General features: G+C 28.4%; 1 protein-coding gene across 1 annotated transcript in view; it reads left to right on the forward strand.

Moving 5' to 3' along the window:
* The window catches only part of pio (zona pellucida domain-containing protein piopio), a 122,395-nt gene extending 110,327 nt beyond the window's left edge, over nt 1-12,068 (forward strand). The window contains exons 6-8 of the mRNA XM_075362710.1: nt 3,198-3,360; nt 3,523-3,681; nt 6,001-12,068. Of these exons, the coding sequence (XP_075218825.1) occupies nt 3,198-3,360; nt 3,523-3,681; nt 6,001-6,207 (529 nt within the window). The 3' untranslated portion in view covers nt 6,208-12,068. The remainder of the gene's footprint in view (nt 1-3,197; nt 3,361-3,522; nt 3,682-6,000) is intronic.
* Nucleotides 12,069-19,568: the final 7,500 nt, after the last annotated feature.

Here is a 19,568-nt window from a genome sequence, read left to right on the forward strand (position 1 = left end):
ATTAAGCATATGTATATTGATGACCTCATTATTTATGTAATTCACAAACTGGTCACACTACTTTATGAAAGAAGAATGATGTAAACGCCTGAAGTATTTTCACTTTTGTTGGTCTTTAACTATTTACCACTATGAATTATTATAAAATTACCCTATTATATTAATATAAAATTTATGTTATTTGTCTTCAATCTTAATTAAAACTTGATTCATATGTAAAACCCACATTTCCATGTTTATTTTTAAGATATTGAGAAGAATGTAGTGCTTTATAGTATGAAAAATAGGAAGGAAAGAATAAAGGAAATGTAGTGGAACAGAATATTAAAAATAAGATTGAATGATTATAAGATGAAAAAGTGAGAAGTGAAATTTGTGGCAGAATCTTGTAAAGGTATAAAGGAGTAGACTGGTAGGAACACATAAGACAATCACTTTTAGTTAACTTGGTAGTATAAGGAAGAGTATAAATCAAAAAGTAGAGAGCAAAATAAAGATAGTAATGTATGAAAAAGTTAATTGAGCATATAGTGTGAATTAAATACGTTAGATTAAAAGAGTAGGAAGGAATGGAGAAGAGCATTTGACTGACTCCAAAAATGCCACTTTTAAATTACATCAAAATTGTACTTTTTTTATGATTAATTCAGCATGGGAATATGAAATGTAAATTTTGTAGCGTATGAAATACGCCATGCCTGAATGGTATTTGAATCTGTGACCTCTGGATGAAAGATCGGAGGTCCCAATAAAGAATGAAATAGACAGTATATTTTTAAATCATTTTTATGGTTTTAAATCATGCTACACTACACCATGGAGATCAGCAAGATCTACTCACAGAAGATCTTTACGGACCTAATTACCAGCTCCACTTCAATGAATATACCAATAGCATAGTTGCAATGGCACCATCTTAGTGTCCAGGAAGCATCTTTAGTACATGTCAAACAACATATTTGATTTGTGTTGTACTTTTTTCTTAAACATGTCCTTTTTGTCAAGTTTTGCTTATTTTTAAATTTCATACTTTTCATGGAAGCTCAATCTTAAAGTGTAATTTATTGCAGAACATGAACATAACAAACCATTAAACTTCTCTGAACTTATCGTTATCAAATCTGATAACTACCCTTTTAAATTATATAGAAAACCCACAACTGGCACACATATCTACAACTCAACTAATCATTGTACACAGCGCAAACATGCAGCTTTCTCATACATTATTCGTGTACACCTTTCCACTGACAACTACACTGAAGAACTTAACAAGATAAAATATCTAGTGTAGAATAATGGTTCCCCCATCCACACTCAACAACAAAATGTATGGTATAAGATGCACATGAAAATCAAAAATACACAACTAGCAACAAAAAATTCATACATCAAACAATAATCATATAAAATTGCCAACACTTGCGGGAAAGAATGTTACTGTGTCAATTTCAGAAATACAAACAAAATTTCCCAGGATCATACTGTAAACTAATAAAACACACACTAATAGACATGGTAATCTAGGAGTTTACAAATTATCTGTAAGGAGTGCACTAAATGCCACACCAGGCAGACTGGACACACATTCACCCATAGATACAAAGATCAAGTATAAGCAATTATACAGAATCAAGCTTTCCAAATCACCTCATAGAATCAGGATGCATATACAAAGACATTAACTGCAACATCAAATTTTTACTTAAACCATGTAAAAATCAAGATCTCAATGCAAAACTTACAGATATGCTAAACTTAATCAAATATTTTATTTAATCATATACTAGAGAGTTACCCTGTAAAGGATTTCCTCACACTTTATGACAGAACACCATTAAAGACAATACCAATAGTAACTCTAGTCAGAAAGGTGCTGCATAATTGGTTAAAAAGATCTTCTATAAGTACAACTTCCAGATAATATAAAAATAAATCATTAATAATTTTTAATATTCTTAAAAACTGTTGTTACATTGCATCATTCTAATCAATGAATCATATATTGTATAATTTTCAAAAAAGAAGGAATTTAAAATATGTATTTGACAAGTATGCTTGTTGTTCTCAATCTATAATTATCTAAAATGTTCAAATATGTTAAATTTAAATGCAGATTCTTTTTAGATTTGAAATTTTCATTAGTGATAACAATTTAAAAATATATTCTTCCATAGATTTGTATTCTTATATATTTTCTACCTCACCCCTGAAATTGCATATTTTGCCAAAATGTATGACTGATTTTAAAGCAAAAGTTTGAATAAATATAACTTTTTTTAACTTGATCTTACATTGCTTAGTGATTGATCTTCACTATACCAATGCTTACCACCTCTGAGTAGCAATGTTGATTGAACCTAGATGCTAAAATGCATTAAACATAAACATTCTCACTCAAATAAAACTACTTATTATTTTACTGGAATTTTAATATAGATACTGTAAAACTACATTACAGCTGCTGCTACAGCTAATTTGGAATGATGCTTACTACAAGCCCAATAGAGGGATAATGAAGAAAATGAAAGGAAATCTTTCAGAAATTATTCATAACATATTATTTTTATAAACAATTTTTTATAGCCAATTGCAGTTTGATACATATCCATTATTAGTGTGATTATTACTAGTAGGCAGATAAATACACTATTCAATTCATTCCATAACTTTCAAATGTAATTTGTTTTGAGATTAGAGAAACCTTTATTTTTCAGTTATTATTTTTTGAAAAAGATAAAGAATAATTTAAGATTGTGGGTCTGGTTGCTACACATCAGATTGATGTAGTAAATATATACGAAAAGAATAAATCTAACAGATAATATTTTAAGATTTTCAGTTTTAGAGAGCATACATTGTAAAAACTAGTTAGAGGAAAGTATCCTTAAGGGAAATTTCCTTCTTGAGCCATGCAAAAAATTATTAGTAAAGGTAAATCAAAATATTGTTTCAATACATGCATTACTAACTGTGATGAAAACAAATAAGGGCTGTAATTTTACTCAAAATTAGTAATCATATTGAGAGAATTCATTTACTAATTTATTATTCGTGGTTTATGACTTCTGCTTACAAAAACCTTCTAAACAGTTTCTTACATTAACTGATAATAAATTAATAAAAATGTATCAGACAACCTTATTAAATTTATCAAACATCAAAAATCATATATTTTTTATTTTTGTTGAAATTAGGTGTCCTGTGGATCCAGAAATAATGGGAATGTTTGAATACAGTGCAAAGAAAACAACAGCGATGGTTCATTTTCAAGCACACAAATTCCCTTATACTTCCTCAGTTTATTACCAGTGCTATGTAAGACTGTGCCTTAAACCTGATAATGGATGTAGTGATGTGGTAAGTACTGTATTTAAAATTAACATCAGAAAATAATTCCAGCAATCACTTGACCAACTGGCTCCATAAAATTGCTACATTTTCCTTTTATTTCATAACTTAAAGATACTTTCAGTTGGGATAACTTTAAATGTAATAATAATATAATTCAATCTTTTATAGCCTCCAGACTGTGACAATGATGCCACAAGAAGACGTAGGCGTAAAAGAGATGATGATGAAGGTAGCCCAGCAACGATTGAGGTGTACAGTGGCTTATATGTTGATGAAGCAAATGATCTTGGGCGACCTGATCAGCTAGACTTAGTTGCAAGAGAAAAGGTAATACAATCTTGTCTTACTAAATCAAACTAAATATAAGAAAGTTGTTTTTTTAAACAGCTTATTTTTTTATTATATTAACTGTATAAAGCAGATAGTGCTGAAATTACAATATTTATTCTGTGACTTCCATGAAAATTCTTTGGAAGTTGGAAATACAATATCCATAATGCACAGTGTTTAAAATATACAAAATAATTTTTAAATTATCTTCAGTACACTATTTTAAGAAAAAAGTTATGAAAATTTTGCCTTAATCTGAGTTAACTTTCCCTCTAAGTTAGTCATAATCTGAGTTAGAAATCAAACTTCTTCCAATGAAGATAGTTTCTTTGTATTCTGAAACAAACTAGTGAAGCTCAGATTCAAATAAAGTTTTTACAGTTTTCATTTAAAACAAAAGTTTACTGTAATCATTTAAAAACTATTTTATAAAAGGTAATACTGTTAACTGATTTCAAACTTCCAAGTTCTAACTTTCATATAGAATCGATTGAGCACAATATTTACATTTTTTGCATGACTAAAAAATAAATAATATTAAGTAATACTAAACTAGTATTAAATACTACTATTAGTGACCCCTCACTGTTTTACATCAGATTGTTCTTTTTAATACTGTAATTATTTTTCTTTTGTATAGTGAACCACAATTTAGAGTAAACCTTTACAAAGGTGTTTGAAAGATATCCTGACAAAAGTGGTTACAATTTACGTGTGTCTAGGTGCCTTTATGAGCATCCTGTTCCACAATCTGTCTATTACATTATGACAACTCACAAAAGTTTCTTGAGCACTCTCTTGTGTCATGTGAGCCGACCACTGAATTATATTTATGAGTCTATTATGTTTGTATAAATTTTAACATGCAGTGTTTATTATTTCATAAAAATATTTAATTTTGTTATAATTTTTACTCAAATAAAATGAACTCAAAAGAAACTCAATTAATATTTACTATTAATAAAATTATTACATGTAATTACTTAATTACTATACTATTGCTTCATTCTAATTCTACCTTTTAATCTAGCACTGAATGACATTCATTATAGTCTATAACATTAAACTGATTTTCTTGCAAATACAATTTTTTCATGATCTGTTCTAAAAATAGATACAATACTCCCTTGCCTAACAAGAGTACTCACTCTTGTGCATTACACAAGAGTGAGTACTGTATAAAAATCTAATCTATAGATAATTTTTTGTTCATTTATATTTGTTGTAAATGAGCAAAAATCTCTTTTGTTAGGTAAATTGTTCTCTGACATCAAAAAACATGACACTGTTGCACATTATTGTTTAGTTTTAATTGTTAGAAATGCTTTTGAGAGAATGAAACAAATGCATGATTAAATGTGTACATTAAAAACAGTTTTGAGAAGATCACCAGTTTTTGTCAAATGACAACAGAAAATATTGCTATAAATGCTGGCCTGTGTTCTGGATGGTAAATATCATCCTCTAACTTTCTGAATGATTGCAGAAGTAAGTATCTTAATATTGCACTGGGTTAAATTCTTTATAACAGTTTAGAGGGTCTACAAAGTAGCTTTCAAAACTTCTTGTTCCTGAACATGATGAAGGAATAGTGATTATTCACAAGCCTTTGTTATATCAGAAAAAAATCTATTGATTCACTTATAGTTGTAGTAAATTAAAAATTTATTTTACTACTGTTAAATTTCTAGACAGAAATTTCCAGGTATAAAAACATGGTAAAATTTTGATATATTACAATAATTATCAGAATCACACAAATTACTGGTACTTTAGCATAAGTTCTCTAATATTTTTCAAGTTATTTTAAATTTTCAAAAAAATTTGCCATGGAGAATCATGTATTTCTGCATCTTAACTAAGATTTAGATTACAGATACAAAAGGAAGATCACAGAAAATAAGAAAAGAATAAAACAATTACTATTCTGTATAGTAATTCATCCGTCGTTATGTCTCATTATTATGCTCATATTGGATTACACTTTAAATACATGTTATATCATAGTTGAGACAATGCATCAGCAAATTGTTTCCTGTGGAGTAATTACCCACATAATGCTGATGAGTAAAGTTACAATTAAACATTAGTGAAATGATCACCTGATTACTGAACTATGGGGTGAAACTCAAGCTTTCCAAAACAAACATGCCAATACAAAATACATTATTTTTCTTTTTTCTCATTTAGGTGAAATTTTGTTTCATGTCATGCATTTTCATTCTTGAACATGTATACAATATTTTACGTTTAGTGTAATATATTCTATTTAACACATGTAATTCTTTGTTTTAACTTCTTATCTTTTTATTTCAGGCTTTGGATGACCCAAACAATATATGTATATCACAGCGAAACTTTGCAATCGGGATTGCAATAGCTGGCTTGATTTTGATGCTTATGGTGATAGCTGCATTCTTAATTCTATTAACAAGAAGACGAACTCACAAGGATATTTCAACTTCTGGTAGTTCTATATACAGCGGACCATATACGAATACTGCATATAGCCACAACAGTTAATTTATCAATCAAAAATAGTAATATTTTATATTAAAAAATAATTTAATCTAAAAATGTTGCTTTTAGTCGATCGTTTACGAGCAGAAAGCTGGTTGTTACCATACAGGATTTGCTCACACACATTTAAGTATTAGTATATAAAATTTTTAAATACATTTCTTTGTGTATTAGATGATAAAATAATTAACAAATAGATCGATAACTATCCATTTTGAAATACGAATAAAATTTGGTAATTCGATTATATGGCTCTAAAAAACTAAACGAAAAGATTTTGGATTAAAAGTGCAACACAGCAGTCTGTAAATTATTACGAATTTAATGATAACAAGTTGTCAGTATTATTGATAGTGAAACTGTGAGTTGATCTCCAGTTAATGAATAATACTATTAATAACTAAGTGAACCTGCAGCCATATAACTGATTTTATAATGAAAATAATATATATTTTTTTTTTTTATATTTATATGTTAATTATAGTAAAGATAAGACCCAAACAGATGCGTAATACTGGCAAGCTTTTATAATTTATAAACAGATCTTTTATAAATGTACATCCTGCTGTGGTAAAATTATATAAACGAGTCTTTATTTTACTAGAAATTTTCCATTTGAATGATGGAAATAATATTAATAATTGCAGTACGTTAATGATGTTAACAGTACAGTGATCAAGAGGAATAGTATTTTCGTTTTAAGTGTTGAAAACAAAAAAATTTTGTTTATAGTTGTAATACATTTCTGAAATTAAGATAATGTTTGTGCCATATGAGGCATGTATTCGTGCACTCTTAATCGATGCGTTTCTAAACTGCGTAATGATTTTAAGGCTTTCAATCAAATATTTATTTATCTTTTGGGAATTTAAAATGGATCAATAATTAAGGTATATTCTGATGCTTTCGATATCAAATTGTTTTTATTAAACCGGTTCCTCTGATTATATATGAAGAAAAAAACAAATGTGCACACAAATTTATAACTTTAAGTTCTTTTTAAACACTTATTTGTACATTACAGATGACATGTTTTAAACATATTAGAGTAAAGTAGTTATGCTATATTTTACACAAGAAACTTTTATCAGTATCACTATTGAAACTACCAAGTACTACTATTCTACTACAACTACAAAATTTCACTATTACTGCCACTACTTACTCTTACTACTACTGGTTATGGGGAATTAGTTGTACATTATTTTCGAGAATAAACATAAATATCTTTATGTTATTTTTTTTGGATCATGTGAACCTGGTATGGCACTGGTTCATAATACCATTATTCTTTATTTAACTTTAATTACTTTGACATTTTTAAAAAAAAATCCGTGTTCAAACAAGTGTATTTTATAAAAGTGTTCCTAATGGGATTTGTACATTGAGTTTGCATTTCTTTATTTATTACAGTAAAAATAATGATGTTCTGGACCTTTGCCTTTCAGATAACGTGTTTTATGTATATAAGTATTTTTATATGAATATTTAACAAACATTAGATTTAGTTGTAGATTAATAATTAGTCGTCATTAATATATAATAAAAACTAATATTATATTTACTTGTGTTAAACAAACTTTATTTCATGTTTTATTAGATTCCAGTTTGTTTGATTAGATTAATACATCTTTGCTAGTTACAAACTGTATATGCAATTATATTTCTATGTCAAAATTATATCCTAGCAATTGTTTTCTGATGAGAAATTACTGTTAATCAATCAATTGGATCTCTGTTAATTTTATAGTCCAACACTAATGGAATAATTTAGTTTTTATGTACTGTGTCGCTTTAAGTGTAAGATGCATCCTAATTTCAAAAATTATTTTCAGAGAATCATGTGTCAATTAAAATACAATGATTTGATCATAATTAGTTTACTTTTTTATTTACTACAAATTATCTGTTTAAGCTACTTCATGTTTAAAATTTCACATACAATTATTTATTCACAATCAGTCAACATTTTTTTTCACTACTGTTTTATTGAACTGTAGAAGCTCTATTACATTAGCTCAATGCTATCATTTTCTTTTTAATAGTGCCAATTTTATTTAGGTATCAACACACAACAAATTTTCTGGAGGGATTAAATGTTTTTGTAGTCAATATACTGCCCCATTTAAGTATAATAATAATTAATCATATTCATTTATTAGCAAATTTTAAACCATGCACACTGTTGTTAATAAGTTTTTTCAGAAATTACAGACAATCATTTAATAATGTACAAATAACCAGATAAACATGACAATAATTGCAATATTGTTCCAAAAGTGTGAAAAACTAGATCATTTATTTTAATAATTAAATTATCTTCTTGCTACAATTCAGTTCAAATAAATTCTGAAATTCTTCTCCATCATAAATTATTCTTTCTCAGCCTGTTACTATGATGGTGGCAAGCAAAAATTTGGTATATTTAACATCACCACTATTGTGAGCTTAATCCAGTACATGTTATAGTTAAACTAAATCCATTTTGTATTTTTTTTAATTTTTTTTTTATGAAACCCTCCAATTAATCCATCAAATTTAAATGCATATACAAAATGCATAGTGATAATTTTGATCTTAATAACATCTATTCCTTAAGCACTCAGAGAAGGCTCTTTTAAATATTTTTCTTACTACATTAAATGAATCAATGAAAAAGAATTAATATTTTTTTCATTTTGTCCCTATTGTTTTTTGTTTTTGAAATCTTAGGGTGTCTTCTCTCATCAACTAAGACGTATGTTCTTTTATCAAGATCAAGCTATCAATATAATGCCAACTTAAGATGGAATTTTTATTTTACTGAAAACATTTATTTGCTCATATTTCCTAATTCTTTTCACGCATAATTTAAATTTGTGTTCAATTAACATGATGTACGAGTCGATAATACATGGTTATAAATGGTAAGTTTACCAACAGTAATAAAATGATATCTAAATTAAGATGAAATAAAATAGCTAAATAAATGTCCTGTTTGAAGTATGCAATCAATATGTACTTCTTTACAGTGTTTATTGTTAAGATATTTCATTTTCAAAACACATGCAGATTTTAAAAATGAAAACATATAAATAAAAGTGCACCTTAGATTCAAAGAAGTTTGGTAAAAAAATTCAGTACTGGTACCTTTTCTGAGGATTCATTTATTTAAATCAAAAACAAGATCATTACAAGAGTAATTTGCTTTATTACATATTAAGTGACTCTGTATTTAGAAGATAACCAGCACACTCTGTTATATGTTGACAGGTTTTAATAAGATATAAACTTTAAATCACCAAGCATAATGAAGTGAAAAACCTACCTTTTTACAAACGGTTACTTTTGTGGTAAGGAATCTCATAAGAAATGCCTTGTTAAATAAAACATAAATATTAGATTTATTAATCAGCATTACAAAGTGAAGCAATGACGAAGCCAGCAATAAATGTTTAATAAAACTACTATTTATTATAAATAATATGAAGTCAGTCAGTAGTAGTTACATTCAAAACTATTTTTTTTTTTTTTATATATATATATATACTTAACTACAAACAATAATATGGCTGATTTGTATCAAACCTTACACAAAAAAAGTGATCTACTTCATAGATCATACAAAAATCCCACATTCCAAAAAAAGAATTTAGCAATTTTCTCTGATAATATGTTTGTTAAATGAACTGCAGTAGACTCCCTTCACAAGTGATAATACTTGAGTTGATACTCAAGTATCACTATCAGTATCTTGTGTCGGAGTTACTGGTATCTTGGTTTACAATCTCCATAAATAGAGGTGGGAATATTTTACAGTTACTTGATAACTTTGCACATTAAGTGTGGTTGTTTCTCAGAAACCAGTTCTCTGCAAGTAATTGCTGATCACCATAATTATAATCATTTAGCTGATGGCATAATCGAGTTATAAAAAAAAATTGTTGATAAGTAAATAAAATGTAATCTTACATAAAATTAAAAGGAAGAAAAATTTATTTTATGAATGTACTTTTTGTTTAAAATTTGTAAGACTGCACAAAATATATTTACTAAAAAAATACTAATGTTTGCAAGCAATAAAAGGTAACACTTTTCAAGAAAAACAACTGTATGGCGTGAAAGAATGGTTTTATAAGAATACCCTACAGGTAGGCAACACTGTTCATAAAAAATGACTGACATAACTATACAAAACGGATTATTGAAAAAGAAGAGACAAAAATGGTAAACTTAAAATTTCTCCCATTATATTTTATTCTAGATCAACTCATCAACACCAGATGTTACAAAAATTGTACTTAACATCAAATGAATTCAACATCTTGAAGAAGAATCACCTGTCTATTTCCTCAAAATACTTGCCTCCATTTTCCTTGCTAATACTGCTGACTAGTTATAATAGAAAGAGTGTCAATTGTGTTTTCCACAAAATTTCTGCATCTTCATAACCCTAAATGATTATTTAACTATTATAAACACTGACTTTCTTAATTATATGGTACAGGCCGTTTTAATATAAATATACACACATTAAAAATTTAACAACTGTGATGGACTTTACAGATTGCAGTGGATAACCATCTCCATCTGAATACAACCCAATTGCTAAACAAATAATCTACAACTATCTATAATGTATCTAAGAATAAGGAAAAATTTTAAATCTGCTGCTGATATTTTAGTATTTTCTATGCACAGATGTTTTAAGTGCATACAGGATTTTCTGGTCTGGTAATGTGCTAGTGAGAACCTGTTTTTACACTTCTTATTAGACATGTAATGAATATAAACATCAACAGGTACTGAAAAATCAGAAATTTTTATACTTCTTACAAAATATAATCTCCAAATAAATGTTTATTTCTGTAAATGTTTATTAATCTGTACACAGTGCAGGCAATCTGATATTTTATAAAAATTCAAACTATACAAACTCTGTTACAGTTTACTTAATAAGTAAGGATTATTTTTAATGTGTTTTTTCCATAACAGCTGATACAATCGTTTCTACTTTTGTTACACATTTTAGCTACTATAAAAATAAATTACAATTTTATTAGATTAAAATTACTTCATTGCAATTTTATATTTGTTCACAAACAAAACAATCTTAAATCTATTGTAAAACTGCACAAACATACTAACAAATTTTTCTGTTGAGTAAATGTAATAAATATACATGACTATAAAAAGGTATAAAGATATAAATACAAATAATCTTAAATAAAATTTCTCATTAGAATTCATGTACAGTTAAGAATTTATAATAATCTAAAACTATTGATAATCTAAAGAATGAAAAAAGAAAACAATTATTTCATATTATCTCATTCCATATGTAGTATTGTGATAAAATAATTATACAATTTACATAAAAGTGAACAGAAAAATTCAAATCTCATTGAAGTAGAAAATTTATCATTTACTGATGTAAATTTTTGACAATATACACGTAAAATGTTTGTTATCAGATTAAGTAGCCTTAAGTTCTAAATATCTGTATTTATTTTTATTTTGTTAGATCTGGAGACAAAACTATCCTGATTATGTTTTGTATAATCTAACAAAATAGTACTTATTTTTGTTTTTTTTTAAATTAGTGTAAGCTAACACAGTAATATTAACAAGAAATGTAATGATTTTCTTAAGTTTTAATCATTCAAATTGAAATGAATAACTTAACTGTATCAATATAGAAATTAAATAAATACTTCACGCCTAATATAGGCTTACTGAATGAGAAAGCTTTGCAACTAGGAAAACAGAGACCTAAATTACATGCTACTTTATATTCATTATTAATTTTAAATATATCTATTCTGTGCTTACACTGCCATAATATTTATTGAAAAAAATAATAAATAAATATTTTATTAGTTTTACTTTGCTTTAATTTTTTATCCTCTTTGGTACCATGTTCTAGAAACGCATGACTCAAAATACCATATAAGTTATTTGTAGTACTGTCAATTAACCAAATAAAATAGATAAATAAATAAATGTGTGTATGTGTGTGTGCATATAAATATATACTTTTTACTGAAGAAAATAATTAAGGAACATGAATTCACCGAAATAAAAATCTTTTTTTTTTACCTTACATTTGTACAAATAAATTTGTTTTCAGATATTTCTCACCTTCAGTTGAAAACTTATATACACAAAATATATACAATACAAAAGTATGTATGTATGTATATATATGTAAAACAGTAACACAAAATATTTAGATCTCAAATAAATCACTATGTAGATATTATAAATAAATATGCAGAAAAAATACTTCGATCACAAATCAGTAAGTATCATTTATAGTGACATCGGATATAATGACATATTAGATGTAGTGACCAAAACTTTTCCCTTGGTTGGTTTGGTATGCTTTTAATACCAGTATCGTTTACAGTGACATCGGATATAATGACATATCGAATATAGTGACCAAAAACTTGTCTCTTAGTTAGCTTGGTATGGTTTTAATGCATAAATACAATATGTACATTGTTTATAATGACATCGGTTGTAGTAACATTTCGGTTATTATGACTTATTTCCTACTGCAATGCAACATTTTATCGTTTATAATGACAGACAGAAGTGACTCATCAGTAATGTAGTACAGTATTTCTACATTGTAGCTACAGAAATATTTTGAGGGTTCCTTTTTTCTTACGTATGTACTATAGTTCATTTTTTTAAGTCCTTCATGTACCAGATTATTGTAAACTGAAGCAGTTACATTCAGTTATTAATCTTTTACTTTGAGCATATCATACTGCACAGGTACAGTATTTTATTTTACATATCCTGTGTAATTCATTCAATAGTAATTTAATTATGACTTCATGAAAAACATTCATGATAGAGGAAAAGACATACATTATCAGGAGGTAGAGAATGGTAAAACTAATAAGGTCATTGCCCAAGAATTAGGCGTGGGTCATTCAACAATAAATATCAGTGATATGGAAGAACCATGAAAAAATTAGAAATAAATTCTGTGAAATCAAAAAGATTATGGCCTAGTCACATAATGATGAAAAGCAAAAAATAACTGACTTTTTGCAGAAAATGTAATTTTTACAATTTTTCTCTCTTGTTTTACTCTAACATATTTGCATTTATCATTGCATTATTTGCATAGTTTTATTTTTTTATAATATTTTTGCAGAAATAAATTATTATTACTGTATTAGAATACCCATGTAGATGGCTTATTAAAGTAGTACCACTAAGCTACCTAAACATCGGTCATTGTGACTATCAGTTATAGTGACCTAAAATTATCAGTCCCTTGGAGGTCACTATAAACAATATTTACTGTATTTTATTTTATAAATCTTCAGGTAAAACAACCATTTTAGAATATTATTATATAAAACAAAAATAAACATAAACAATAACACAACACTTTGCTTCAAATGCAAAGATTTATAAAGTGCAAATAAAACATAACCTACTTAATCACATGATCAACAATATTGGACTGATCTATATACAATGTTACATTGGTTAATACCTCTTATCTTATCTAACCAAACTGCAAATTTGATAATAAATCATATACCTACTAATAAAAACAATTATAAAAATTAAAAAACATGACTATCAAAAAATAAATAAATTGAATTAAAAATATGACAATAAAACAAACTTTTTTTTTGTCTTCAGTCATTTGATTGGTTTGATTCAGCTCTCCAAGATTCCCTATCTAGTGCTAGTCGTTTCATTTCAGTATACCTCTTATATCCTAGATCCCTAACAATTTGTTTTACATATTCCAAACGTGGCCTGCCTACACAATTTTTTCCTTCTACCTGTCCTTCCAATATTAAAGCGACTATTCCAGGATGCCTTAATATGTGGCCTATAAGTCTGTCACTTCTTTTTACTATATTTTTCCAAATGCTTCTTTCATCAATTCACAGCAGCACCTCTTCATTTGGTACTTTATCCAACCATCTGATTTTTAACATTCTCCTATAGCACCACAATTCAAAAGCTTTTAATCTTTTCTTCTCAGTACTCCTATTGTCCAAGTTTTACTTCCATATAAAGCTACACACCAAACATATACTTTCAAAAATCTTTTCCTGATGTTTAAATTAATTTTTGATGTAAACAAATTATATTTCTGACTGAAGGATTGTTTCGCCTGTGGTATTCAGCATTTTATATCACTCCTGCTTCATCCATTTTAGTAATTCTACTTCCCAAATAACAAAATTCTTCTACCTCCATAATCTTTTCTCTTCCTATTTTTACATTCAGTGGTCCATCTTTGTTATTTCTACTACATTTCATTACTTTTTTTTTATTTTCATGCGGTAGTTCTTGCATAGGACTTCATCCATGCCATTCATTGTTTCTTCTAAATTTTTTTATTCTCAGCTAGAATTACTATATCATCAGAAAATCGTAGCATCTTTATTTTTCACCTTATACTGTTACTCCAAATCTAAATTGTTCTTTAACATCATTAACTGCTAGTTCTATGTAAAAATTAAAAAGTAACGGGGATAGGGAACATCCTTGTCGGACTCCTTTTTTTATTATGGCTTCTTTCTTATGTTCTTCAATTAGTGCTGTTGCTGTTTGGTTCCTGTAAATGTTAGCAACTGTTCTCTTATCTCTGTATTTGAACCCTAATTTTTTTTAAATGCTGAACATTTTATTCCAGTCTACGTTATCGAATGTCTTTTCCAGGTCTATAAATGCCAAGTATGTTGGTTTATTTTTTTTTAATCTTCCATCTACTATTAATCTGAGCGCTAAAATTGCTTCCCTTGTCCCTATACTTTTCCTGAAACCAAATTGGTCTTCTCCTAACACTTCTTCCACTCTTCTCTCAATTTTTATATACAGAATTCTAGTTAAGATTTTTGATGCATGACTAGTTAAGCTAATTGTTCTGTATTCTTCACATTTATCTACTCCTGCTTTCTTTGATATCATGACTATAACAATCTTTCTGAAGTCTGACGGAACTTCCCCTTTTTCATAAATATTACACACCAGTTTGTATAATCTATCAATTGCTTCCTCACCTGCACTGCGCAGTAATTCTACAGGTATTCCGTCTATTCCAGGAGCCTTTCTGCCATTTAAATCTTTTAATGCTCTCTTACATTCAGATCTCGGTATTGTTTCTCTCCTTTCATCCTCTTCGACTTCCTATATAACACCAGTTTCTAATTCATTTCCTCCGTATAACTCTTCAATATATTCCACCCACCTATCGACTTTTCCTCTCATACTATAAATCGGTGTACCATCTTTATTTAACACATTATTAGATTTTAATTTATGTACCCCAAAACTTTCCTGTATGCTCAGTCTATTTCACCAATGTTCATTTCTCTTTCCACTTCTGAACACTTTTCTTTAATCCATTCTTCTTTCGCTAGTTTGCACTTCCTGTTTATAGTATTTCTTAATTGTCAATAGTTCCTTTTACTTTCTTCATCACTAACATTCTTATACGTACTACATTCATCCATCATCTGCAATATATCATCTGAAATCCAAGGTTTTCTACCAGTTCTCTTTGTTCCGCCTAAATTCGCTTCTGCTGATTTAAGAATTTCCTTTTTAATATTCTCCCATTCTTCTTCTACATTTTCAACTTTATCTTTTTTACTCAGAGCTCTTACGAAGTCCTCCTCAAAAATCTTCTTTACCTTCTCTTCATCAAGCTTCTCTAAATTCCACCGATTTATCTGACACCTTTTCTTCAGGTTTTTAAACCCTAATCTACATTTCATTATCACTAAATTATGGTTGCTATCAATGTCTGCTTCAGGGTAAGTTTTGCAGTCGACGAGTTGATTTCTAAATCTTTGCTTAACCATGATATAATCTATCTGATACCTTGCAGTATCGCCTGGCTTTTTCCATGTGTATATTCTTCTATTATGATTCTTAAACTGGGTGTTGGCAATTACTAAATTGTACTCTGTGCAAAACTCTATAAGTCGGCCCCCTCTTTCATTCCTTTTGCCCAGCCCGTATTCACCCACGATATTTCCTTCTTTTCTTTTTCCAATGCTTGCATTCCAATCTCCAACCATTATTAAATTTCCATCCCCTTTTTATGTATTTAAATGCTTCATCAATTTCTTCGTATACACACTCTATCTCATCATCATCATCATAGGCTCTTGTAGGCATATAGTCGTTAACAATCGTTGTCAGTTTAGGTTTTGATTTTATCCTATTACAATGTATCTATCGCTGTGCATTTTGAAATACTTTACTCTCTTCCCTATCTTCGCGTTCATTATGAAACTTACTCCTGCCTGCCCTTTATTTGAAGCTGAGTTAATTATTCTAAAATCACCTGACCAAAAGTTGTTTTCCTCTTTCCACTGAACCTCACTAATTCCTACTATATCTACATTTATCCTATCCATTTTCCTCTTTAAATTTTCTCACCTGCCAACCTTTTTTAGACTTCTAACATTCCATGCTCTGACTTGTAGAATGTTATTTTTTTAATTTTCTGGTGACCTCTTCCTTAGTAGTCCCCACCCGGAGATCCAAACTGGGGACTAGTTTACCTTCAGAATATTTTACCAAGGAAGGCGCCTCCATCTTTGTTATATGAAAATTCAGAGAGCTACATTTTATTGGAAAAAAAAGCAGCTGTTTCCATTGTTTTCAGCTGCACAATACTCAGAAGATTAAGTGATGTTGATATGACCGTTTAAGTCGTCCTGATCTACGGATCAGGACGACTTAACACTACTGTACCCTTAACAACTACTGAATGAGCTGCTGTCCTCTTTCAGGAATCATTCCTTAGTCTGCTCTCAACAGATACCTCTCTGATATGATTGCACCTTCGGTCCAGCTACTCTGTTTCACTAAGCACTCAAGTTCCCTCACCATCAGCAAGTTCGACGTAAAATTGAACTAAAAAAATTAAAACAAGGTATGGAAATAAAGGACTAAACATTGTTATACAGTATTTAATTAAATAAAATAATCGCTGACCAATCAACTTTCAGAAATTTTAACTTCTTTAAATATATTTTTCATGAAGAAATAGCAGGCATTTAAGCTAATGATTAAGTTCTTGCCAGCTCTTACATCAATAAGAAAACTATGTCCAACAAAAATTCTTAAATGCAGTCAGGAGGCTTTTTAATATAGGTCAATTATTATTCAGAGCCCCGACTGCAAGCCGTGGGGGCTTCCCCATAGCTATTTTCTATTAAACAGAATTTTTTTAAATTTAATAATATTTTATTTTAATTTAAATTAAATTTTATTAATTTGATTGATTTGAATCATTCACTTCAAACCTAGCTAACACAGTGATGGAGGCTCACAGTTCATTAATTCAATTCATTAAAGTTTGTGCTTCAACTTGCAAATCTCTACAACTACATACATTTATATAGGTATATATATAGCCTAAGACACTCCCAGAATCATAAGGATTCAACGCAGGGTCATATATCTAAATCAGTTAGGTAGTTAAGCTGTTATTGTGGAACAAACATACATACATACACCCTAAAAACATTACACTCCTTTTTGGGCAGTTGTGTAAAAAACCACTCTTTTATAAAACAATATTTAATCCTATATAGTAACATTCTACTTAAATTAGATAAAATATATTATATTATACCAGCATACAATCTACTTAAACCTCCAATCTGTTGTTCATAGAATTTTTACATTTGATAATATGAATCATTTCAAGAACCAATATCCTAGTATTATTTACATCATATCAAAAATTTTAACTTGCTCATAATTAAAACTGTGTTTATTTTGTTTTTCATGTTTGGATAAGGCTGTAACTTCATGTTACTGGTACTTATGCACCTCCAAATGCTTTTTTAATATTGTGTGGTTTGCCCTATATATTGTCCTTGGCAGTTACATTGAATGCTATATACTACGTTAGACTATAAAAGTTTTGCAACTGGTGATTTTAATTTAGAGAAAAAGTGGTTAAAATTGTTGAAGTTTGTAACGCCACTTTGAAATCTTGTTTCAAAATATTTTTAATTTTTCCGGACATATTAATATATACATATATATTAATTATTTTACTGAAATTAATATTTTTAAGATAATATTATTCCTCTGTACTATTAAATTATATTAAATAACATCTAGTACAGAATATTGAGATAAGACATATCTTATCCTAACTTTTCATGTAAGTACTTTCGTGGGATCCTCCATCCTCAGTCATGACAGAAATAATTCCATTACTGTAATCTATATATATATATATATATATATATATATATATATATATATATGATATAATATGTATGTAATATTTTTGTAATTTGTTTATTAAAGGAAGAGTTTTATAATACAGTAAATATCATACATTATGTTTAATTAAATTAAATATTCTAAATGAAAAATAAAAGTTTTATTAAAACGTTCTGTGTAACAGTGAAATATGGAGCAAGTATGTAGTTTTACATAATGAATGTAAACATACAGTAAAATTTCACACAGACGTTTTGTTCCACCAACTCCTTCATTTTTATTTTTTCATCAATCTGACGAGCAGCCTATGCATGACCTCACTCAATCTTTAGTTACTCAACAACTACACAACACATAAATCAGAACCAGTAAAAGGTATATGTTAATGAGATATGCCACTAGGTGCGCACAGTGGCTGGATCATGCCATCTGCAGACTGCTCACAATTGAAAAAGTTTGGTCTTTTTTTGAATGAACCTTATATTTCTAGGTCAGAAGGGTGTTTATACTAAATACCCATGCTCTTATTTGAATAAGGTAACAGCAACTGTCAACACTGTGTACAAACACACTGGCAAGCAAGAAAATCTCCTGAGTCAGGAAACAGAAGTATTTTGAATGAAATTCTTGTTGAATAAAAAAAAATATATATATATATATACTTCTGCCACCATTCCATATAAGACTGGGTCTCATAGAGTTTATTAAAGCCTTATAAAAACAAGAAAATTGCCGTTTTCTTTGATAAGGAAAAACAGGTGCACTTTTAGGGCACTTTTTATGAAAGGTTCCCTCACCTTTCAGAAGTTAAGTTGAAAGAAGACATATTTGCAAGCCAGATATATGAAGGCTTATGATAGATGAAAACTTCCTACTCACAATGAGTAATGTTAAAAAAGATGCTTGGGTTGATTTTAAAGATGTTATATAAAATTTTTAGGAAACACCAAGAATTAATTCTAGCTACAAAACAGTGTTGAAAAGATGCTGTAAAAATTCAAAATATTGGGATGTCCTATGAGAATAAAAATTCACATTATGCATGAGCAACTGGACTTCTTCCTAGAAATTCTTTTGGCAGTGAGTAAAGAACTGGTGAACACTTTCACCGAAATAAGGAGATGGGAAAAAGTTACCAG

This window comes from Lycorma delicatula, chromosome 4 (assembly GCF_047948215.1).
Source record: "Lycorma delicatula isolate Av1 chromosome 4, ASM4794821v1, whole genome shotgun sequence".
NCBI lineage: Eukaryota > Metazoa > Arthropoda > Insecta > Hemiptera > Fulgoridae > Lycorma > Lycorma delicatula.